This window comes from Hypomesus transpacificus, unplaced genomic scaffold (assembly GCF_021917145.1).
Source record: "Hypomesus transpacificus isolate Combined female unplaced genomic scaffold, fHypTra1 scaffold_105, whole genome shotgun sequence".
NCBI lineage: Eukaryota > Metazoa > Chordata > Actinopteri > Osmeriformes > Osmeridae > Hypomesus > Hypomesus transpacificus.
The window spans coordinates 175,484-200,405 of record NW_025813697.1 but is presented as its reverse complement, the minus strand read 5'-3'; the positions used below and the strand labels follow the sequence as shown (position 1 = coordinate 200,405).

The 24,922-nt window shown below is 42.5% G+C and overlaps 1 protein-coding gene across 6 annotated transcripts in view; it reads left to right on the top strand.

The window, feature by feature from the left end:
* The window catches only part of ankzf1 (ankyrin repeat and zinc finger peptidyl tRNA hydrolase 1), a 37,342-nt gene that overhangs the window by 11,865 nt on the left and 555 nt on the right, over positions 1-24,922 (top strand). For 4 of the 6 annotated variants that reach the window (XM_047050234.1, XM_047050235.1, XM_047050233.1 and 1 more), the window contains exons 2-15: positions 453-648; positions 759-898; positions 1,001-1,103; positions 2,989-3,191; positions 3,743-3,852; positions 4,403-4,556; positions 4,850-5,072; positions 5,202-5,306; positions 5,409-5,579; positions 8,151-8,276; positions 8,458-8,797; positions 9,704-9,815; positions 24,567-24,734; positions 24,822-24,892. In XM_047050234.1, the coding sequence (XP_046906190.1) occupies positions 510-648; positions 759-898; positions 1,001-1,103; positions 2,989-3,191; positions 3,743-3,852; positions 4,403-4,556; positions 4,850-5,072; positions 5,202-5,306; positions 5,409-5,579; positions 8,151-8,276; positions 8,458-8,797; positions 9,704-9,815; positions 24,567-24,734; positions 24,822-24,892 (2,165 nt within the window). In that variant the 5' untranslated portion in view covers positions 453-509. Of the gene's footprint in view, positions 1-433; positions 649-758; positions 899-1,000; positions 1,104-2,988; positions 3,192-3,742; positions 3,853-4,402; positions 4,557-4,849; positions 5,073-5,201; positions 5,307-5,408; positions 5,580-8,150; positions 8,277-8,457; positions 8,798-9,703; positions 9,816-24,566; positions 24,735-24,821; positions 24,893-24,922 lie in introns of those variants that run through there. The other 2 variants (XM_047050236.1, XR_006958555.1) reach the window with 2 other exon arrangements.

The following is a 24,922-nucleotide window of genomic DNA, read 5'->3' as shown; positions in this document are numbered from 1 at the left end:
TGGTGCGTGTTGGTTTACAGCAGTACTCACATTTATGCGTCGTTGCTAACGTGTGCTGACGTTGTGAAATTAGGCTTGCACTGATTCCCTTTGGCGACAAAAGGCATTTTTCGCCACAAACGTAATTTCAACCTAAACCGTGCTACGGAACGTGAATAAAAATAGAAGCAACTCAATCGCTACCAAGACGCAACTTCTGACACAGACGTTGTCTATGTAGTCCAAATATTGACGGACCTTAAGGGGGCAAAAAAATAAATAATAATAATATATGTGACAGAACAATGGTTGTGTAATAACAGTTATTGTGTTGTCATAGCCGACATCATGTAAATTCGCACTCGGAATGTGTATGAGGGGGCACAATTTGGTTTGAATGTACGTCATACAGCTGTATACGTCATACAGCCTAGATTTATCGCTAGTTGCTAAATAAGTTTTTTGGGCCCTAGGGACAAAGTCGCCAACCTGGCAACACTGTATTCTAGACGTTACCACACTGACAGGTCATGATGTCAGCCGGGGTGGAGTACAGCTCGATTTTTGATTACTGCCAAGTGGACGGGCTACTAAACGGGCTACGAGATGTGACCGACGTCAAGGAACAACCTTCTCTCTCCAACAGCGTTTTATCTTCAGTTAGTCAAGGTGGGTACTAGACTAGCTAATTAACAAGTAAACGTTGTAGGAAGCTTGATGTCTTAGCTCTAACCCCACATTCGTTGTTTCACCAATAAACTCCTACCAACTGATTTCAGTGACAGCCAAAGCTTCCCTCCCGCCCAGCTGCTCCCGAGGAGCAGAACTGTGCCCAAATGAGGGTAGTCTTGCAAGGGAGGGGGCAGACAGGATGGCCTGCTCAGCTTGCCAGTGTCACTTTGACTGCCGCGATGAGCAGGTAAGACAAATAAGGAACTACCAATCCAATAAACAAGAAAGGCCCGCAAAACAAGATTGATCCTATCATTAGGATCAGAAAGATGTGTCATTCCACTTTCAGATGGAGCATTACAAACTTGACTGGCACCGATTCAACCTGAGGCAAAGGATTGCGGGGCTTCCACCTGTCACAGTGGAGGAGTTTGAGAGGAAGATGGGTACCGGTGAGTTGTAAGAATTAAAATCTAGCCTAAACTGAATCAATAAAGGGGAACAATTACTCTCATTTTACGAATAAACGTATCGGTAAGTTTATTTATTTTTTATCCGAAAAATCCACCCGGTACATTCTTAACATTTAGCGTTTTTCCATGCATTTAACATTTAGTCATTTAGCAGACACTCTTATCCAGAGCGACTTACAGTAAGTACAGGGACATTCCCCCCGAGGCAAGTAGGGTGAAGTGCCTTGCCCAAGGACACAACGTCATTTTGGCACAGCGGGGAATCGATCCGGCAACCTTCTGATTACTAGCCCGACTCCCTCACCGCTCAGCCATCTGACTCCCGACTCACATTCTTATTTTGGAATGTACGTTTATTTTTGGGGGGGAAAATCGAGACATAATTGTAGAAAATTCCATGCATTTTTTTCGGAAAGGAAGATACATTTGAACTCTTTGATGTGAAAACGTTAGCTACCTTGGCTAGCTAGCTACTGGCAAGTAGCTTACATTAGCCAACGACATTAGCTACCAACTGGTTGTTAGTGCAAGCTAGTAAATGTTAGCCAGAGCCTCATTATGGCTCTGATGTTAGCTCTAGCTACTGTACACTCACATAACGGTTCCCATTCAGCACACCAGCATGACAGTCACAACCTATAGACAACGACCCTCTCATCGTCAAATAGAAATCCCAGGGCATTTACTTTTTTATATTTTGCAAACTCAAGTACAGTAGATACTTTGAAGGTGTAACTAGTACTGGTGCAATTGTATGCCGCACAAGACGCGGAATATAAGGTGCTGCGAGATGATGTCATTAGAAATATCACAGCACCTGCAATTGTGCTGCGCGGCAGTCGTGTCTACTATAAGTTTGTTGAGGTACCGTATAGCGTACCACTAGTCATGGCATGTTTGTTATTTGACAGATTTGTAACTATGTATTTCCAAGCTACAGGCATTGAAGTATTTTCCTAGCAATGCTATTTGGTAGTGGTTGTCATGTTGACTGTAAGCTGTTTAAGGAAAAGTGATAGTACTAGTACATGTATGTTTGTAACTAAACAGCCTGTTTTTTTACTTTGTAATAACTAAGTATGTCCAGTGGTTTTCATGTTATGTTGCAGTCATGTTGACTGTAAGTTTTTGAGGAAAAGTACTACCATATATTTGTAAAAGCCTCTTTTTTGAAAATGTCTTATAATGATTATGTATTTCCAAACTACAAGTGTTAAAGTTTTTTCCTAGCAATGGTATATTTGCTGTCCATTTCTACTCCTGATTGCAAGAGACAGTAAAAGATGCGCACTTACACTGATAGGAACACACTTTGATCGCATATGGACACAGTTAGCGTGCTGATTTGGCAATTTTCCGGGGGGTACTTTTATTCCGGGGGGTACTTTTATTAGATTTTGAGGATTTGTCCGGGGGGTACTTTTATTCCGGGGGGTACTTTTATTCGGAAGATAAGAGTAGTAGGCTAGAGTAGGTGTCGGAAAAATTGAAGATGTAACACTTTTATTCTGTATAAAATGATACATTTTATTTCAGTTTTGTGTGCAAAGAGAGGCCTACCCCCAAATCTGAACTCTGGGTAAACATACAAGACCCTTATCTTGGGGCTAAGGACTAAGAAGAGGGGGGTTTGTTTATTTAAAGGAGATACTGTTTGACAGAGCTAGAAGGAAGACTTGAGGTCTGGTGACCATTAGCGTGTCACCTAGTGGCGGTAGGGTTGATGATGTAAATTTGTCTCCTTGTGGGCCGGCCGCAAGCAATAAAGCTTTCTTAACTTACTCACCGACTGACTGTGCAATGTTACATAGATTGATATTTCTGACAGTATGCTAATGTATTTTCCTGGTTTTCCACCTGTCAGAGGACATGTCCAGTATCTCAGGTACAGACTCTGACTCTGAGGACTCATCCAGTGACTGGGCTGTGGATGACCCTGAGGTTATCCCAGCTGAGAGTGATAGCTATCTGGCGGCAGAGTCTTCCAGCCGGCTGTCAAACAAGGCAGTGTTCCAGAACACCCAGGGACAGTATCTGGCTGTGTTCCGCTGCATGCTCCAGGCAAAGGTGTGCTGAGCCTCTCATTCCTTATTGACAGATTTTGTGTCTAATGCACTTTGAATGAACCTGGAACAATGTTTGAGTTTGAATAGGGGTTAGAGTTCCACTTCATTCATTTAGTCCAGGGGTTTTCAACTGGTTTTGTCCCAGGGACCACCATTCTTACTAGAAAGTAATCTGCGGCCCACTGATGTGCCTGCGCGGATATAAAAGGAAGTTTTAAGTTTGGTTTTCCATGTTGCTTTCATTTAAAAACCTCAAACAAATCTATATGTTTACTTAAAAACCTCAAACAATATACATAAATCTGAAAAAAATTAATATGTGCATGTGAGATTCTGAACAACCCCTGATTTAGTCATTCATTTAGCTTGGGCAGTAGATTGCTCACACAAAGCTGTTTTCATCAAAAAGTGGTTCGGTTGTTGTTTCTTAACACAAACATGCTTCCTTCACTTCAACCAAATTGCGCAATGCCCCACCAAAACAACTGTGAAACCCTGGAAGTATATATTTATTCATTTCATTCTGTTGTCTGTCTCCTCTCTGTGTTCCAGTCCAATGTAGAGGTGGACTTGGTGCCTTCTCTCCAGAGTGTCGGCAGCAAGGCTGTGTGGATCATTCTCATGACAGGTGGAGGCCACTTTGCTGGGGCTGTCTTTCAAGGGTTGGTCTTTCTGTATCCTTCCACTCCACACCATAGGCGCCGATTTATATTGTCCTCCGTGGATGCTCATGGGCGCGTGCCCTTTAAAAAAAATGAATGTCGCCTACTGGCAGTCTGGCACACGTTGGGTGCTTTGTATTTTCCGTGGGTGTTCAGTATTTTCCGTGGGTGTTCAGTATTTTCCGTGGGTGTTCGAGCCCAGGAGCACCCACGGTATCGGCGCCTATGCTCCACATAGTTTTAAAAGTAGATTTCAGTCAATTGCTGTCAACATATTCTTCAATTTTTTGTAAAAAACCCCCCCAAAAAGATCAAGTAGCCAGTTTCAATCATTGCATTCGGCGCAAATGCCGTCTAATCATAAGTGCCGGTCCGACCTTAATGATTGGTCGTGTTTATTACAGCCCTGCGACGCCAACATATATTGGACTGTCAAACCATTACATTTATTGGTTGCTATTAGGATGTGAAGTGTATTTCAGCAAATTTGAGAAAAAGTGCTGGTCAACATTGCCTACCCTGCCTTACCTCTACTTAATCTCTTTTAAAGGAGAGATGTTTTGCAACATAAGACGTTCCACCGCTACACGGTGCGCGCCAAGCGTGGAACCGCCCAGGGTCTCCGCGACGCCAAGGACCGTAGCCACACCCCCAAATCAGCCGGCGCCGCCTTGAGGCGCTACAACGAGGCTGCACTCGTTAAGGTGAAGAGACAGACTTCCTGGAAGAGACCAACTTACCGGGCTTGTACTCAGAAATATGCCACTTTTCAATACGTTTCTGCACATGCAAATATATTTTGAAAAGTATTTTAAGTTTGTCCAATTGGTTTGATAAAAACGGGACAACATCCCTAGCTGGAAACGACACAAGACCTCCGGTCGCACACACAGATTGATTAACAGTTTAGTTTTGTGCTTATCCGTAGATGTGAGTATTTGACTTGTCTTACGTCTCAGCTGATGTTCCATCTGTCCATGTTCTGTCTGGGTTGCAGGAGATCAAGGACCTGCTGGAAGGCTGGGCTGAGCACCTGACAGAAGCCAGCCTGATATTCCTCCGAGCACCCAGTTACAACAAAAACATCTTCTTTGGTGGGCGTACAGCTCCTTTGGACAAGAAAGACGTCCGGATCCGCACGCTGCCCTTCGCCACACGCAGAGCCACCTTCCGAGAGATCAAGAGAGTACACGAGATGCTGTCCACTATTCATGTTTACGGTGTGACTTACCCACTTCCTTACTAACTTACTCTGAGGGTGTTAGGGCCAAGCGTGCATGTCTGTCTGTAAAAAAGATTTGTAAAGGGAATGACAAAGAATGTTTTTTTTGTAAAAATTCAAATCACAGGTAAAGAAACAGACGTCTATGACATCCTCAATCCTTCTAAGAAGGTTTGGAGGAAGAAGGTAGCCAAGCCGAGACCTCGTCCGGACCCGGATCAAGACCACACCGGTGAGTTATTAAGACCTTCATACACAGGTAATTCACCAGCCAACCATTTGAGAGTAGTCAGTGTTTGACCTGCATGTCCGCTTGTGTTGCGGTGTGTCTCAGCCCTCCTTGCAGAAAGGGAGGGAAACAACAAGGAGGGACAGGATGTGGAGCTGGAGGTGGCGGAGGTGACACTGAGCATGCTGGATCTGCGAGAGCACAAGCTCCAGCCCTCCAGACCTAGGAAGAGGAGGAGGAGGAGGAGGATAAAGGGGTGCAGGGGAGAGACAGAAGGTGAGTGTGGGTTACCTATAGAGATGGGACCAATCCGATCCAATATCGGATCGGATGCTGATCCTAACGTCATTCACTCGTCAGATTGAATGACGGCGACGATTCAACATCCGATCCAACGGGTCCCTGCGAAAACGGAACTGTTGAATGTTGGATCGGATGTTAGACAGCCTACAACTGAATGAGCTACCGTTACTAACATTGGGCCTCATTCTCGAACGCAGTTAAGAAGAATTTAAAAAGGAATTTCTTCTGAATTGGATTTAGGAAAATATTTCGCATTCATGAACGTTTTCTCATCTGGGATTTGTTCAGAACTTCAGAAGACTTTCCGAACTCGAAATAGCAGCCGTAAATCGGCCAGAGTTGTCTCAAATGCGATTCCTTAAAAAACCACAAGGATCAAAAGAATCGCATTTAAGAAAACTCTGTGTTTGAAGTGTTAATGAAGTTATGAGAAATCGTTGGTGATTGTGTTCAACTCTACAGACTGTGGCAAGCGTTTTATCATTTAACCAATTAATTATTGATATCCAAAATACGAATTATTGATATCCAGAATTGCATTTTGGATATCAACAATTTGAATTCTTGATATCAACAATTCATTGTTTAAATGATAAAACGGCTTGTCATACTTACTAAAAAAGCTTAGAATTGTATTTTTGATATCAATAATTCGAATTTTGGATATCAAGAATTTATTGGTTATATGATCAAACGGCTTGCCATAACAGACATCTTCGGATTTAAATAATTATAATAATTAACCTTGCTTAGTGTGCACACTGTTAGATCCAGTTGAGAACAATTCCACTGCTCATCTTACTGGTATGATGTTGCACCGTTGCTTTTAGCTTGGACATAACTTGCGTTCCTGTTGCTTTCCTAATTGTGCCGATTCTGACTGCACACGTCACTTCTGTTGCGTGCCGTTATAAGGAGCTGTTGGGGCGTGTAAGTATGCAAATTCAGGAGCACGAGGACGCGCTTTCAACTTAAGAAAACTCTTCCCGGGGAGCACAGCTCAGAAAACTTCTGCTGCGTAGGAACACATTTTCATGCGTTCATGAATTTGGCAAATGTCTTTGTCTTACGTTGTTTTTCCGAAGCCCTTAAGAAACATTTCAGAAGCAACTTCAGAAAATTTTCGAGAATGAGGCCCATTGGCAATAGGCTAACAGGGCTCTCAAGTCTTTGGCCGAATCCCAATACTTCCCCTTACCCCTTCCCTTTAGTTTTGCGCGTTCCGTGAGAGCTAGTGTTGTCCCAATACTCTTTTGGAGCTAGGGGTATGGTTAAGACGAAGGGGTATACACCCCTTAAAACCAAGTAAGATCGGGAGCGTACTTGAAACCTGGGCTATGTGAATACTGAGCGACCGGCAACAATGGCGGACAGATCATCCAGAGAGTCCGCTAAATTTAATATTTTTGGCTTATTAATTGATTAAAAAATTATCAGTCTTGTTTTGTGGTATACACAGTCCTGTACATATATATTTGCACAACAGTCCCGTATTTCTACGACTAGCATAAACTCCATTAGCAGCGAATTTCGTTTGATATCAGTGCATGACACTACTTGCTTTGGAGATATCGATACGTGCTAGATGACATACCTGCAACCAAGTGGCGTCCATTTTCTTAGGGATATGTAGCCGTAACCCTCAGTTTCGAGGGCCAAAGGCTAGGGGTAAACTAAAGGCTAGGGGTAAGGGGGAGTATTGGGATTCGGCCTTATTCGCCGTGAGACTCACGCATTTCAACCATTTCTCACGCTCTCATGCAACACCTTGTATTCTCATGCTGAGAAGTAAGGGATAACTTTTCCTGCTATGTACAATTAATGGACGAGGTGCAGGATTTTAGTAACCAAACGTTGACGGTATGGTAATCTTAAGCCAAACATTTGATAAAACTTGAGCCAACATGTCCTTAGTTTTGAGATATTTTAGTCTCAAAACAGGCAAGCAAGACGGCAACTTGCTATGTGTGTAAAGCCAGCGTTCCAAGGGGTGGAATTTTGTTAGGGTCGTACAATACCACCATTTAATCAAGCACCTGCAAAGGTTAGCCAAAAACCAAACCAAGCCCAACTAAAGTAAGTGGCAGCAGCAGACGCTCAATGTGGTATTCAAAAGACGCAATAAACTTTCAGCAGAAAATATGAATCTTTTAGATTCACGTTTAGTGTAGATTTAGTGTAGATATATTTCTCTGCGGTTTTACCCTTGGATTTTAATATTACATTTGAAACGTTGGAGTTGTTGCTGCTACCTGTTTGTATGTGAAGCCAAACATACAGTTCAAATAAACAGCTTTGGAATACATTTAAATGGAATGTATTTCGTTGTATTTTTTACTCTTTAATAAGTGCCGTGTGGTTGATATAAAAAAAGAGCTCCATCGGAATCAAAATCTAATTAGTATCTCTATCTGCAGGTGTGAATTGGATCAGAATAACAAAAATGTGGATTGATGCATCTCTAGTTACCTATCATATTATATGTAGATATGATGTAGAACGGCAAGCTCTGATGATTGGTGGTGTGCTCCCTTGTCACCACAGGCAGCAGGGCAGAAGAGGAGGAGAAGGAAGAGGAGTCGGAGACTGTAGGGGTGGAGGGAAACCAGGAGAAACCATGGAGGAACAGAGACAGGTGGAAACCAAACGAAAAGACACAACTTGAGGAAGGTGAGATGCTAACACATATTGGGAAAATTAGTGGAGTTGTGGGTTGGTGGGTCAGTTGGGTGGATAATTAGGTGGGTAGGACTAAACTGATCACTGAGCCACCCTGTGGTCTGATAAGTTCTACCAAGCGTTGACCTCCAGGGTATGAGTAGCTAAAGGCTTGTTTTGTGTCTTTTAACAGAGGAGATGAACGAGTCCTGGGAGTATGGCCTCAGGGATGCCCTCTACACAGCCTGTAAGGTTGGGAATGTTGAGGCCCTGCTCTGCCTTCTGCAGCTGCATCCAGAAACTGGCGACCAGGGAGAAGAGAGGAAGGAGGCCCAGGAGGGAGAGAGGACAGAGAACCTGGATCCTCAGAATGATGGCTCCCCCTCAGAGAGTCCTGGCGTCCGGAGCCCCCTCACCCTCCTCAATAGGCCCATCGACTCGTCGGGCGTCACCTTGCTGCACGTGGCTTCGTCTGCAGCCCAGAGAGCTGTGGTCAGGCTGCTGATGGAGGCTGGAGGAGATCCTGCCTGCAGGTAGGGGAAAAAGAAGATGGCCGTCTCCAACAACTCTGTGTCATCCCAACAATCTGGTTTTGATTCTAATACCCAATCTACTGCCACACAGCTATAGACCAAAGCCGAATCCCAATTCTCTGTCTTACCCCTACCCCTAAGTTTACCCCTAGCCCTTGTCCCTCGAAACTGAGGGGTAAGGGCTAGGGGTGAAAACATATCCCTATGAAATGAGACACCACTTGGTTAAGGTTAAGTATATCGATGTCTCCAAAGCAAGTAGTGTTATGCAAGACTATTGTGCAAATCAGCAATGTAACGTTAGCGTAGCAAACTCACGATCATTTCGTTTCAATGAAGAACATGGTTGCAAATATATATGTACAGGACTGTGTATAGCACAAAACAAGACTGTCGTAATTTTTTTAATTATTCAATTATTTAAGCCGAAGTATTACATTTATCGAACTCTGGATGATCTGGCCACCATTGTTGCTGGTTGCGCAGTATTCACATACCCCTTGGTTTCAAGTAAGATTCCAAAAAAACTTGGTTTTAAGGGGTATGTACTCCTACCCCTTAGCCAGGTAGTCAGGTAAGACAAAGAATTGGCATTCGGTCTAACGGTGCGTGTCCACTACACCGGAGCGGCGCCTTCCAATTCATTTTCAATGAAACCGGGCATTGACACTCGTGTAGGGCATTGTGGGAGCGTACGCGAGCGTCAACGCCCGGTTTCATTAAAAATTGATTGGAAGCCGATGCTCCGCGCCGCTGTAGTGGATACGCACCGTAAGTCATGGTCAGTGTGTGGTCTAGTATAAATTCTTATTTATTTCTCTATACTACAGACAGTTTTACGCTAGTTATAATCTAAATGAGGATCATGTAAAGGGCTGTATTTATTGTACCTTTGTTTTGGTGCAGGGATAAGAAGGGCCAGACTCCCTATTTGGTAGCACCTGGGAAGGACACCAGGAATGTGTTTCGCAAATACATGGCCGAGAACCCTGACAAGTATGATTACAGCCGAGCACAGGTGAGAGGTCCCTTAGCAACACCTGGTCAGGTACACACTGAACCAGTTATTCACCTGCTAAATCCCCATGAGCCTAAGTCATTCATTTTCTACACCAGCATTAGTTTAAGGGATTCAACTCCTACACAATTTGTTCAAGTGATTCATTTTTATACACCAGCTTTAGGCCGAATCCCAATACTCTGGTGGCCGAATCCCAATACTCCCCCTTACCCCTTCCCCTTAGTTTTGCGCGTTCCCGTGAGAGCTAGTGGTGTCCCAATACTCCTTTGGAGCTAGGGGAAGGGCTAAGACTAAGGGGTATACACCCCTTAAAACCAAGTAAGATCGGGAGCTTACTTGAAACCGAGGGCTATGTGAAAAGTGTGCGACCGGCAACAATGGCGACCAAATCATCCAGAGAGTCCGATAAATGTTATATTATCGGCTTAATTCATTGATAAAAAAATTATGACAGTCTTGTTTTGTGTTATATACAGTCATGAACATATATATTTGCAACCATTTTCATAATTGAAACGTTTCTAAAAATCGCTAGTTTGGTACGTTAATGTTACAGTTCTGAATTGCACAACAGTCCCGCATTTCTTTGACTAGCATGTCTACAGTTCTAAGTTAACTCCATTAGCAGCGAATTTCGTTTAATATCAGTTCATAAGGCTACTTGCTTTGGAGATATCGATACGTGCTAGATGACGTACCTGTAACCAAGTGGCGTCCCATTTCCTAGGGCTATGTAGCCCATACCCCTTACTTTCGAGGGCCATGGGGAAGGGCTAAGTTAAGGGGAAGGGGTAAGGGGAAGGGGTAAGGGGGAGTATTGGGATTCGGCCTCTGTCTTACCCCTACCCCTTAGTTTACCCCTAAACCTTGTCCCTCGAAACTGAAGGGTAAGGGCTACATAGCCCTATCACTTGGTTACGTATATATCGATGTCTCCAAAGCAAGTAGTGCTATGCACTGATATTAAACGAAATTCGCTGCTACTGGAGTTTAGTTAAAACTGTAGACATGCATGGAGTAATGCATTTAAAATGGGGAAAATGCTAAAAAATTTGTTGCAGGGTCGATTTTAAATTGTGCGCCCCGTCCCTTTCTGCCTATTCTTCTAACTTTTTCAGTTTGGGGCTACAAGTAAAAAAAGTTAGTCTGGAGCCCTGATTTAAGACAACCGGCTCAACCATTGCGCATGTAATGATTTCTATTCATGAACTAAATGTCTAGATGTTTGTGGTGGTAAGAATGTTTAACAGAGAACCAATATTATACATTTTGATCAACATAACATAAGCAATTGATAACGTAAACAGTTGATAACGTAACGTAAACAGCAGACAAATGAAGGCTACATAATTATTTGCATGAATGTACAAGAGCATTTGTTTAAAATTGTTAGAATTTGCTTTCATGATGTGCATAAGTGACTCGAATAGAATGTGGAGGTTGAACAAGTACTTCAGAGATGACAAAGAATTTCAATTGTGATCTAAGAAATATAGGTACCAAAACTGAGAAGAACCGTCATCACTATCTATCTGTACTTCCAGAAATGTGTGTGTGTCATCGACATCATCACGGCACTGTGCCCCATCTATAGTTCAAGTAATCTGTATTTGTGTTTTACTGACATCTTAATCGCCGACTGCATCACAGGAACTGTGCACAAGTTCATGTAAATGATTATTTAGCCTACAATTGTCTGCTGTTTTCTACTTTATCAATTGCTAATGTCATGCTGATCAAAATATATTATATTGGTTCTTAGTTAAATTGTCTTACCCCCACAAACATCTACCCGTTCATTACAGTCATATATAACATACACAATGGTTGAGCCAGTTGTCATAATTGTAGACCTAATTCACTTATGTTGACCGTAACATTTGTATTTTTTTCCTTTGTGCTGTGCAATGTGCTGTGCAATGCTGTAAAACAGTCTTGTGTGTTCTGTATCGCGTTCATATAAATAAGACACGATGATTTGCTACTTTGTTGCATTTTTCATTAGGTCCGGTTAGTGTTCACACGGTCCTGTGTTAAGCGAACCAATGTTTGTAAAATTTAAAAGAACAATGACACGCGGTCGTACAGGTCGTTTATCTATTGGACAGAAAATCTGTGAGGAAAAATCACTTCCTGTCGATCATATTGTCATGAACTACAATCAAAAATCTTTGTCAAAATATTGACAAGAAGTGAAAGCCAAAGCCAGAACGCTCCATTGCAACACCAGTGCCCAGTAGCAGTGCTACGTTTCCGCCATTTTGGAGTGAAAGCGACTCGGCAGTCCACTAGCTTGCTGCCGCTTTTGGCAATATCAGCATGCTTTGTTAATGGGGTCATTTACGGTGGCCCACGGGTGCACACCACAGCAACATTAGCGAAGCAAACAAAAGTTGAAAACACAACAACATTAACACACAACACAACGACATTAACAAAAACAAAACATTTATAAAAACGCTACATTTCAAAACTACTACTTACAACACAACAACATTGGTTCACACCACCAACATCAGCTGACAACACCGCAGCATTAGCCAAGAACACCGCAGTATTAGCACAAAACACAACAACATTTGCAGAACAGCTGCATTTCAAGTTCACACCAAATCGTTCTCCAGACCACTAGGGGCAGTGCGAAGTGGAATTAGTTGGGTTCTCACCAAAATAAAAACAAACTTTCAATTTGCCGGTCAATTTGAAATCATTCAAATCAAGAACATCAACCAAGAAAACAACTTAAATTCACCAATGAAAAGTTGGTTTTATTATATTGTAATTATAATCTTACGTTTTACAAAATGCACGCCCTCTCTTAGTTTCAGTGATGTTGTACTGCGTTATGTTCGATAGCAAACCTCCAAGAGGTACGTAAGCGTGTTCCCGTAGAGTTAATTTACTTCACCTGATTTTAAAACAACAGTTAAAACACCAAAAACACCCCACTTTGCATGCACTGCCCCTAGTGGTCTGGAGAACAATTTGGTGTGAACTTGAAATGCAGCGTTTCTGCAAATGTCGTTGTGTTTTGTGCTAATGCTGCGGTGTCCTCGGCTAATGCTGTTGTGTTCTCGGCTAATGCTGGTGTGTTCTCGGCTGATGTTGGTGGTGTGAACCAATGCTGTTGTGTTGCAAGTAGTAGATTGTTTTTCGAAATGTAGCCATTTTATAAATGTTTCGTTTTTGTTAATATTGTTGTGTGTTAATGTTTTTGTGATTTCAACTTTTGTTTGCTTTGCTAATGTTGCTGTGGTGTGCATCCATGGGCCACCATAGTCATTGATTGCAGAACTGAATTTACCTTAATTTCACAGTTGAATAATGACAGTTCAGTGGGTAAAATGGACATGCAGTGAACCCCAAAGTCCAACACCTCTTTCGTATGCAAATCACACAATAAAAAAATGTAGCTGTAAAACGGTAGGTTTTGAAAAAGCAACCGAACTGACGTCAGTTAGGCTCTGGTCTGTACCTTTGTCACGCCCCAAAATTAGCTGTGCGCTGCTCTGTGTACTTCCACGGAATAACAAAGAAAAATGTTTTTCAAGGATATTGAAAATGGACTACTGCAGTGTTCCAGTCTGTACAGGGAATGCTGACACTTTTCAGAGTCTTCCCAAGGAACCAAACACTCATCGGGCTGTGATGTTTGTCAATGAGAAGTGCACACTTCAATAAAAGTACACTGATTATCTCTTGTCTTAGGTGAGACAAGTTTAGTCAAAAGATAAATAAGAAAATAAGACGGGACCATTCCTCTAACAATTTCAATTGTAATAGAAATTTAAATATATAATTTGGTCAGCTCACAGCGGTTGTTTTGTCATCTGCTGTTGTGTTCGGAGCAAAAAATGATGTTAACCTGTTCTGGAGACTGTTAAATGTGCCTAAAAACGCCTAAACAGCATGCCCAAAGTAAATTGAAAGCTGTTCTTGAACCATTTGGAGTACATGCATGTAAATGGACTATTTTGAAAGCTGACACTCTGAAGTTATGTTCCTTGTTGTCAGGACCCCTGTCAGTCCTACTGGTGTTGAGTAATAGAAGCTTGAACACAAGGAAAGTGAAAGTTTCTAATTCCGCCTAGATTTTGTTTTGAAAACAGAGGCCTGAAGAAGCCTAGAGGTGGTAGGTATTAGCTGGAAGACAGAATTGGACCACAGGTTGAAGCCTTACCCAATTCAGATCAAAAGTCAAACATAATACCACAATATATTCATATTTGACACATGTTTTTATAAGAGTACATCCAGGCGTTTTCTAAAAGGGCCTTTTGGAGACTCCAGAATGACCCTTCTAACCAAGGTCAAATTCTTAGGATAAAAAGGTATAATTGTTATCTCTAATGAAAGGTGGTCCTTAGAACTATCATATATAACAGCTAAATCCCTCATTAGTATTACTGAAACACAAAAACTGAAGCATGAACACATTGGAGTGATTTATCTGATTTCCAGGATTGGCACACAAAGAACACTGACATATTGCGCAATCGACTTTTATTTTGAAGGCTCCACAAAACCTGGCATATGGGGTATCGCCATTTACAGCTAGCGCTAAGCTACAAGGATAACTAGCTCTTTTCATAGTCAGTCCAAGCCAGTTAGAAAAAATCGTGTAGAGGGGGCGGGGGGGGGGTGGGCGGGGGGGCGGGCTGGACGCACTGACCTAGTTGGCTTTAGAGGACTGTCACCGGGGCATGGAAGCTCCTATTGGCTAAACCAAGGTGTCTATCAACAGGTCAGAGTGTAGCGGCCATTTTAAGACTATCCCCGTGTTTTTACTTGACCCAGATCTCATGCTATGAGCTAAAGTGCGTTGAGAGACAGAATTCTTTTTTTTTACGAAGTAACAATGAAGCAACAAGATCGTGGCTATGTGTGGATATAATTTTTTGTTTGGACAACTACTCGACATGGTTTGATACTTTGGACCCTTGGGAATGTAAGCAGATGATGTTTTGATGAGTTGTGTGCATACCTGGACATTCCTAAGTAATCGAAGGTAAGTACAACTTCTTTCTCTGGCATTGTTGAATGAACGGTCACCGGACAAAGACGTTGACGGCACTTTCTGTTGCAAGTTGAGCTTGAATTGGTTTATTTCAATGGAAGCACAAGAATCGTAGCTTTCCAACGATGTATAACATGTGTACTAGTCGAAAACAATTATTTATGATTTTTAATGCGTAATAACTGGGGGAGGAGGGGGCAGTGTTTCGGGCCCGCGGGCGGGCCCGCACGCAAAACAGGTTAAGGAAGAGTGCCCAGCAGAACTAGCATTATCTTTGTGCAGTTGCGTAGCGCAGGCATGCCGCTCTAAAGCCCCTTTCCCCCTACTACTCACGTCTATATCAATGCAACAGAGCTTACAGAAGGTTTGATCTATATTGATATTTGCTGCTCTTATGGCAAAGTGGAGTTCTGAACTCCACGTAGGTTTGAAGGAGGACTTTCTTTTTGGCATCTGAAAGCCCATGCGACTTGTAAATTGTGACGCTGGGCAGGAAAGGTCAAAAAGGAGGACAAATGGGCAAAAAGGAGGACATGCAACAGCGGTCTGGACAAAAGGCTGGAAAACCGAACTGTCCGGCTGAATTCCAGACGTCTGGTCACCCTAATCACTAGACTAGTGATCATCAAGTCCCTTTTAACATATAATTTCACAGACTTGCAGACATTTTCTATTGCGCTGAATTTAGGGTTGCCACCCTCAATACTGAAAGATAAGGGACGCCTGCCGCAGCGGGGGCCACACCCCTCGGGGCCACGATGACGTGCCAGTGGTGGTACATCACAACTTAAAACATCTTTTCAAAAAAATTGATTGATACATGGACATTATAAAAATATATTTGCTATTGAAATCAGTGGGAACAGATGCCCTCAGTCTCTCTCTATCACAACTCAAGTAGTCATATCGTCAAAGCTGTGTATTCAAAAAATTGGCTTTTGGAAGAAGTTGTGAGAACTATATTTTAATAACTTATTAAATTAACAGATCCATAACTTATTCACTTTAAATTAAACAAATGCTTTGATACTCAAAGTATATTGGAAAAAAAATTGATATAGGATCACAATTGTAATGTTTTAATAAATCTCGGGCACAGTAAAATTGCTTGTAGATCCTTAAGTAAACTTATACAGAATAGTTACAATAATTTTGTAAAAAAGGGTGTCCTCTGTTGATCCTGACTGGGTATCTGCGAACAGGCGACTGTGACCCAGGGGGGTCAGGGACTAGGTGTTCTGGGCTCTTGTTGGTTAGTGGTAGCTGATTTAAACTGTTCTATTTTAATTCTATTCTAATTCTATTTTAGTTAATCCTATTTTATTGCTTTCCTACAGGTACACTTGCACTTAGAGATTCATGTTGTTTAATTGTAACTTGCTTAACTACATGCTCTTATGGTTTCTTCCCTTTAGCACTTATTTTTTGGTTGTTCACAATGTGTGCTTCTTGTTTTTGGCTACCCGCAATGCTTTGGGGCTATCTTGTTGTTATTATCAGTGACCTATGCACTTTGTAAAGCTCTCTCTTGGAAGTCGCTTTGGATAAAAGCGTCTGTTAAATGAAAAAATGTAAATGTTTGTCCGGGAAGAATTTCAGTCCAGTTTATGATCTCTTGTCTACCCATGCCTTTCAAATCACATGACTGAGAGGGGTGATGTTCATGTGATGGTATGGTCTTGAAGTGGGATGAGTTTCTGGTGATGACATGGTTGTTGCGTTTGGCTGTCACCATGGAACCTTTGACAGCAACAACCTTGTATGGGTGGGGGTTGTAGGCAGGGCAGAGCTTCCCTTCCTTCTTTTGACGACAAAGGACTATGTCGCCAACTTTCAGAGCCGAAGGAGCAACCCGGCGCATCCTGTCAGCATTTTGTTTAATCCTGTCCTTTGCCAGGGCATCTGTCTGTCGTAGTGGCGCATCAGTCAGAGACTGGAAGGAAAGAGGAGATCCAGGTAGCTTGATTCGAAGGGGCCTCCCGAACAGCACATCAGCAGGAGCCATTCAAGTTGAGCAGTGAGGCGTGGCACGGTAGTTGCGGAGGAGCGGAGGTGCCCTTCAACATGTGCAGCACGTATAGCTTTTCCCAGGGTGCGTATAAAACGTTCAGCCTCAGCATTGGCCTGAGGCCAGAGTGGAGTAATCTTCCTGTGTCTGAAACCCAGATATGTTGCGAAATCTGCAAATTCTGAGGGACAAGTGTTTTTTTTGCTCTGACTTGCAAAGAATGGGGGATGACAATCTTCGAGCCTCGTAGTACAGTGGGACCTAGCCTTGGGGACGGCGTTTGCAGTGACAAAGTTCACATATTCTTCCGCTTGTTGTTCGATGTTTGAAATCTCCTGAACGACATGTGAAACATGGGCAGGGTGGCGTGACATGTAGTCCGCTGGGTTGTCCTTGCCAGCCTTGTAACGGACTGTGTAGTTGTAAGGCTGAAGGCGTAGACTCCAGCGTTCTATGCGAGCAGGCGGCTTGGATTTGGGGTTGTTGAAAATCCATTCCAAGGATTTGTGGTCACTGATAAGGGTAAATGGTGCCCCATAAAGATACATGTGAAAATGTTCGCAGCCCCACACAATGGCGAGAGCCTCACGTTCTGTTGGCGAGTATTTTTGTTCAATGGGAGACAAGGCTCTGCTTGCATAGCTTATCACTCTGGCTGGTTCATGTGGGCCACTCCTCTGTGCCAACACGGCCAACACGGCCCCAAGACCCACAGGACTTGCATCAACCACCAGTTCAATGAGTTTGCATGGGTCAAAGTAGGTCATGACAGCATCACTTGTCAGACTTCGTTTCATTTTGTCAAGGGACGTCTGGTGTTCCGCTGTCCAAGTCCAGTGAACATTTTTTTTTGTAAGTTCCCTCAAAGGTTGAGTCATACTGGCAAAATCTTTGATGAAGCGGGCGCTGTAATTCGCCATGCCGAGAAGACTGCGGACCTCACTGGCATTGGTTGGGGCAGCAGCATCATGCAGCGCTTGAACCTTCTTGGGATCAGGAGAGAAACCACCATCTGAGAATGTTTAACCGAAAAAGTCCAGAGTGGTTTTTGCGTTGGAGCATTTGGCCTTGTTAAGAGTCAGGTTCTTCTCCTTAAGTCGCTGAAATGTTGCCCTTAAAGTATGATCATGGCTAGCTTTTGTTCGGCCAAACACCAGAATGTCATCACTAATGACTCCTGGGATACCATCTACCATCTTAATGGTATTTTGAAATACCTCTGCTGCCAAAGAAACTCCAAAACTCAGTCTTTTGTAGCGTCGCAGTTCTACATGAGTGGAGAATGTTGTGATATGTCGTGATAATATGAGAAGAACCTGGCTCCATTGAGTGCTTGTATTATATCATCTACTGTTGGTGTGAGATGTCTTTCTCGTTCAATGGCTTGGTTAGGTATCCTCATATCCACACAGATACGCACTGCTTCTGGTTCTTTTGGCTTCGGAACAGGAACAATTGGAGGGACCCATGGAGTGGGCCTGTCCACCTTCTCTATGATGTCAAGTTCCTCTAAACGTTGTAGTTCAGTTTCAATTCGCTTCCTTACATGAAACGGTACTCTTTTGTGAGGTTGCATTACCGGAGGAACGTCTTTCTTTATGTGCAGCTTGACTTGAAAGTCCTTTAATTTTCCTATCCCATGAAAGAGGTCAGCATATTCAGTGAGGAGATCACCCGTTCTATTCATCCCCGCTTGGTTTGAGGTCATCACAGGCTGCACCGAAGATGTGTGAAGCGTGTTAGCCACTTTGATTCATCCCAATTGACTGGCAGTGTCATAGCCAAGTAAGATGCCGTTGCTGCCTTGAAGTACTTGGAAAGTTGCGTTTGTGAGTCTTGATTTGGATTCCACCAGGGAGGTGAATTTTCCCAGGGTTGGCAGGGGGGTGTTTGAACCATAGGGAAAGATGGGAACTGTGCATTTAGTGAGTGAGGGCTTATGTCTCAGTCTCAGATATGTTTCTCATCTATTATGTTTACAGTTGCCCCAGAATCAAGCATCACTTGTATATTACAGTCACTGACCTTTATCTTTGGGGGGGGAAATTACCGGAGCAGTTGTAGCATCTTTTCTTTCCTGCCCCTCTGTCCATTTCAACAGCCATAACATCTTCCCGAGAATGTCCTTGTGCTGCACCTTGTCTTGTTAGTTCCATACCTGATGCTTGAGTCTCTGCAAGTGTCATGGTTCTGCCAAGTGACAGGAGCTCCGTCAACGTCATCTCTGGTCTCTGTCGAGCCTGACGCCGCAATTTACTGCACGTGCACGTTTGGATGATCATCGTTTTAATCTCTCTTTTGACATCTTGAAAATTGCTGTAGTCTTACGTGGTAGGAATCAAGTGTTTCCCCTGCCAGTTGTTGAGCTAGCCTGAATTTGTAAGTCTCATAAGCAATGTTGATTTTAGGGGAAAAGTACTCACTTAGCTTGTCTCTTGCGCATTTATAGTTTTTTGCTTCTCCGGTGTCAGAAAGTGTGTCAAAGATGTCCTGTACACCATCCCCCGCATAATGCAAGAGCATTGCACGTTTCCTCGTATCATCCTTTATATCTAGAGCAACCAAGAAGTTTTCAAAGCACTGTAACCACTTCTTCCAGTGGATGGATGAGGTTTGATCCTCGCCAACATCAAAAGCAGGGAATGACGGCAGTGCAGTTGCCATGTTGGAAGAGGTGGTTAAAAGTGAATCCTCGTAGCCAGTGTAATGTTTTAATAAATCTCGGGCACAGTAAAATTGCTTGTAGATCCTTTAGTAAACTTATACAGAATGGTTACAATAATTTGCGTCTCATGCTAACACCGCCATTATTTCTGTTGTCCCGCTGCTTCTACAGTCTCAACACCACGAACCAAACTAAAGCGCCCTCTTATGGACAAAATAAAACAATGTCTCTTTACAAACTGAGACGTCACATGTGGAAATATTATAACAATTATAACATCACATGTTATGAATCATAAACATTACAACAATGACTCTTATCGATTGACTTGTTGCTCTTGTAGGTTAGTTATAATGAAGTTAACTCTTGTACTCGCTGTGAAATATTTTACTTTTGATTGTTCTTCTACAGGTAGTCTTGCACTTTTTGTGGTTCATATGTTTTAATTTGTAACTTGTATAACTGCATGCTCTTATGGGTCTTCCCTTGGCACTTGTTTAGTTTTTTCACAATGAATGTTTCATGTTTTGGCTGCTTGCAATGTTTGGGACTACCTCGTTGTTATGATCAGTGACCTATGCTCTTTTGTAAAGCTCCCTCTTGGAAGTCGCTTTGGATACAAGCGTCTGCTAAATGCGTAAATGTAATGTAAATATAGTGCAGGAGACTTGTAAATGATCTTCCATGAACACAATGAACATGATAACATCAGTGGACCAGAAGTAGTAGTGTGCAGTATTGGGGCATGTAAAGCCTACTTCCTTTATAAGTGTACTTCTTATTACGTGGGGGGTATCTGGACCTGCCTCCGCCATTCTTTCAAATCAACGCCAACAGACCCGCCTTCCTCTGCCTCTGATTGGTCATGAACTGATCAAACCAACGATGGCAGCGAGTATTACCCAATCAGGAGCAGAATAGGACGAGTCTTTACAGAATGTGGGTGGGATGATTTGCATGGGATGCTACATTGAAGACAACTCTGAAAATACGGGACAAACCCCGTCCCGTATTGAATCAAAACGGGACGCGCTATTTTATTATCAGATACGGGATGATTCCGGGACGGGTGGCAACCCTAGCTGAATTGGCTGTTAGATTCACTGATTTTGGGTGTCCAAGATATGATGGATTCTGATCTGTATCAAGAGTCTACCCATGTACAGGGCTTGACATTAGCTTGTCCGGGACAAGTGGATTTTTTTGTAGGGCAAGTATGGAAGAGAAATGTACTTGACCCACTGGACAAGTTAAAACTCAAACAAAATAAAATGCTATGATACTTCACGTTATGTGCCACTCATGAAGTCTATTTTACCGATTTTATTTGACCGAATTCTGCTGTGGCTTAGTCCCAAGACCTTTACACACCGTGCAGCTAACTTAATGCTCAACACAAAGCCCACTTTGAGACCATTGAAGTCGATAAGAAATAAACACTAGGCTAGTATCAGAGAATGTCTAACATGGGCTCTGCTAGTACCATCAAAACCTGGGACATCTAATCGGAAATGTGTTTACAACGTCGGGAAAATATTTAATTAGGGATGATCTTGGGGGATTTTACAGGTGGGACTGGCAAGTTAGCTCATAGCTAGCCCATAGCTAGCCTGATGTCTTCTACTGTACTAGAGCTAATGAAGTGGATTTTTTTGTAGGGCAAGTGGAAGAGAAATGTATTTGCCCCACTGGACAAGTTAAAACTCTAAAAAAATTAAAAGCCACGTTGCTTGCACTGGCCAACTTGCAAATACTGAGGATAGCCTACCAAAGTTGAGTTAGCCAATGTCGTTAGCGATGCTAGCTAACGTTAGCGATGCTAGCTAACGTTAGTTTGCGAGCAGTGGCAGTATATAACACTTCACTGGGTCTTGCAGCTGTTTGTTTAGCAAGTCACAGTATTTCCAAGCCCTGATAGTGTAATTGAGATGATGCAGTAGATACGACGTGCATAGATGTGCTAGGCTGGATAGACTGTTGCACAGTAAGTAGCCCTACTAGTGTCGTATCGTGCCGTGGTGTAGTGGCAGCATCATACATTTAAGCAATTCAAGACTTGCATGTACAGTAAGTAATGTCACATTAAATAATGTATTTAAACTCAAGCTTGTGTGGTGTGTCCCTGTCTTCAATGCCACAGGCTAAACTATTTCAAAAGAACCATTTTTCATTTCCAGCACATTCAGTGAACTTTGGCTAACAGCAGCTAGGCTAACTTGCTCGACTGAGACCGACATAAATGGTTGCTTTTGGCTTTTTTACTGACAATGATCGCTTCCAGCAAACTTCTTTTGAATTAGATATTTCCCCCTAAATAAATGTCAATCTTATTTATGTGTTTGGGGGCGTATTTCCAGTTAGTAGTTGGTACCGTTTGAATCTCGATTCCATCTGAAAAATACTGCCGGTGACAACATTGTTAAAATAGCTGGTATCAAAGGGGGTTCGGCTTATTTCATAATAAACGGATCCATCTGCAACTGACGCAAGCACACCCTACAATTTCCCCAGAAATTATACCCTCTCTAGTTCCTCTTTCAATTAATAAACCCCCGTGATCAAGCGTTGAGCATTAAATTAGCTGCACAGTCTGTAAAGATCTCGGGACGAAGCTGCCTACCGTACATAACAGAAAGTGTTTCCTGTAGATCATTTGGTTAAATGATTAAACAATTGTTTGTCATGATCCACCGTACTGTATTTGTATTAGCCAATCAGGATGCTCGGTGGTCAAGTTCATGTTCCCTCGCTATCTCTGCATCACGGTCAGTTACCAGTTGTCTGGATTAAATACAGTCGTTTACAGCTGGTGTGATCCTTGACTCATACCAACACAGTAACACGTTTTTACATTTCCTTCTGCAGAAATTGGACCACCCCACTGGACAAGTTTAAACTCAAACAAAATAAAATGCCATGTTACTTGCACCGGCCAGCTTACTGAGGATAGCCTACCGAAGTTGAGTTAGCCAGCGATGCTAACGACATTGATGCTAACATTTCACTGGGTCTTGCAGCTGTTTGATTGACTGAAATTATTATACATTTTTATGTTCTAGCCATTTGCCTACTTCAGCAAGTCACAGTATTTCCAAGCCCTGATGATGTAACTGAGAAGACGCAGTAAATAATTCATTTTTCAAGTAATAAGCCCCCGTTCAAGTGTTGAGCATCAAATTAGCTGCACGGCCTGTAGCTAGAGATATTGGGACGAAGCTGCAATACATAACAGAAGGTTTTATTCTGCAGAAATTGTGTAAATATTTAATGTAACAAATACAATTTTTTATAACACCTCAATTGTTATCATTTGTATAATATTACAGCTCATCTTTGTTGGTCAAAGGCACAATCTCTACCCGGATGTGACCTGTGCATGAAAAAGTGAAACTTAAATGTAGGCCACTTAGCTAGTGTAGTGCCTCAAAAAGTTAATGTCAGGCCCTGAATGATCATTACATATAAAGAAAACGTTGACTTCCACTCGGTGCTATTCACTGACAGTAAAAATAAATAGTATATGTACACTCTGCTGTTCATAGACGAGCTCCAGATATCATTTAGCAACGCAGAAACGATAACAACTCATCAGGACACTATCAACTCTCCACTCTTTCTCCTCGGTACAATGAACAATACATTTAATTGGCTTTGACGGCCATCAGGTCGACTTGGTTCAAAATGATACGGCTGCAGCAATCATATACATTAGTGGTTCTTGCCGCCTCTTCTTCATCACAGTAGATCGCCATAGTTCTAGTACTAGACTGAGGCTACACTCCTCCACGACTCCCTCAACGTGACGTCATCGCCAAATTGCGCTATTATGCTAATGCTAACACAAAAAACGTCAAAAACTGGTCTTAAACACAATTTTGAGACACCATTATGAGATTTCTTGAATAATATACATATCTTGAGTGCTTTATATACCCATTTATCGGCAGTGGTTGTTAACCTGCCATATGGCCTTTAAACAGGGGCTAATTATTTGAAATCATTTACTCTGTTGTCTCACTTACACTATCAGGGCTTGGAAATACAGTGACTTGCTAAAGTAGGCAAATGGCTAGTAGAACATAACATTTCATAATCATTTCAGTAAATCAAACAGCTGCAAGACCCAGGGAAATGTTATATACAGCTAGCAAACTAAGCTAGCATCGCTAACGACATTGGCTAATTCAACTTCGGTAGGCTATCCTCAGGATTTGCAAGCTAGCTAAACTTATATCTAAAATAATTGTGTAGCCATAACAATGGATTTTGCCACTAAATGAGTGACTTGGCTTTATTTCTGGACATAGCCTACTATCCACAACCGAAGTGTATTAAACAATGCTGTAAGATCGCCTATACTCGTGCATTGCTTGGTATCATTGTTAGGCATATTCCAGTGCGGCTCCCATTCTGGTGGGGTGCAGTTTATAGAAAATGCGTCTTATTTTTTTCGAAAAATACGGTATACCCAGGTCATCAAACCATGGGAATTTTTTGTCTTCATCCCTTGAGCAACCACTTTTCCGTAGAACATAGCGCACTTTTTTGTATTGCTGCCTACATTTTTTTTCCTTTCAACCGACATTGGTCCACTTTGCGCTCAATTACCCTTTTTTCAGTTGATCATTAGGAATTTGAATACCTCGCTATTCATATGTGTTTCCACAAGCATCTCTGCAATATAATCATCAGCCCATATTTGAATAAGAGCCTTCATTTCATCATTTCCCCACGTTTTTCCTTGACTAATTTTGCTGCTAATGAGCAGTGCGGCTGTCTACCAAGTGTCAACATCCTTCCTCAACCCACAAATCACTCCATTTTGGTTTGCTTCCTATAATAGGTCATATATTAAATCCGATTACGTTCACACCTAAAGCAAAGCAACCATGGTTCACTTGGAACCGGACCGAGTCCCGTCTTTTTAGGAGGACCATGGTTCGGTTGTTTGGTCCGCACCAGAGTTCGAATGCGTGTTCTGCCACATCCTTAGTTAAACAACTGTCCTGTATTAGCAGAGTAAGTTATCCAGCGTTGGGGGAACTTTCATTGTGTTAGGTTCCAGGGCCGCTCACAGTAGAACTGGAGTCCAAACAGACGGAGAAGAAAAAGGCACAGAAAGCTGCAAAGAAACAGAGAGAGAAGGAGCAGAAGGAGGAGATAAGGAAACAGGAGTTGGAGTTGGAGGAGAAGAAAAAGTTTGCAGCTCTCAGCGATCGAGAAAAGGTATCAAAAACACGAGATCATGTCTGGAAGTTGTCTGTTATACAATGTTTTTCCTTTTTCTAATGTCTCCTCTCCCTGGGGGTGTAGAGAGCCTTGGCAGCAGAGAAAAGGCTGGCAGAACAGAGCGCTTCAACAGGGGCCAACCGCTCCAACACCAGGTCAGACTACCAGCTGATCCTTGAATTCAC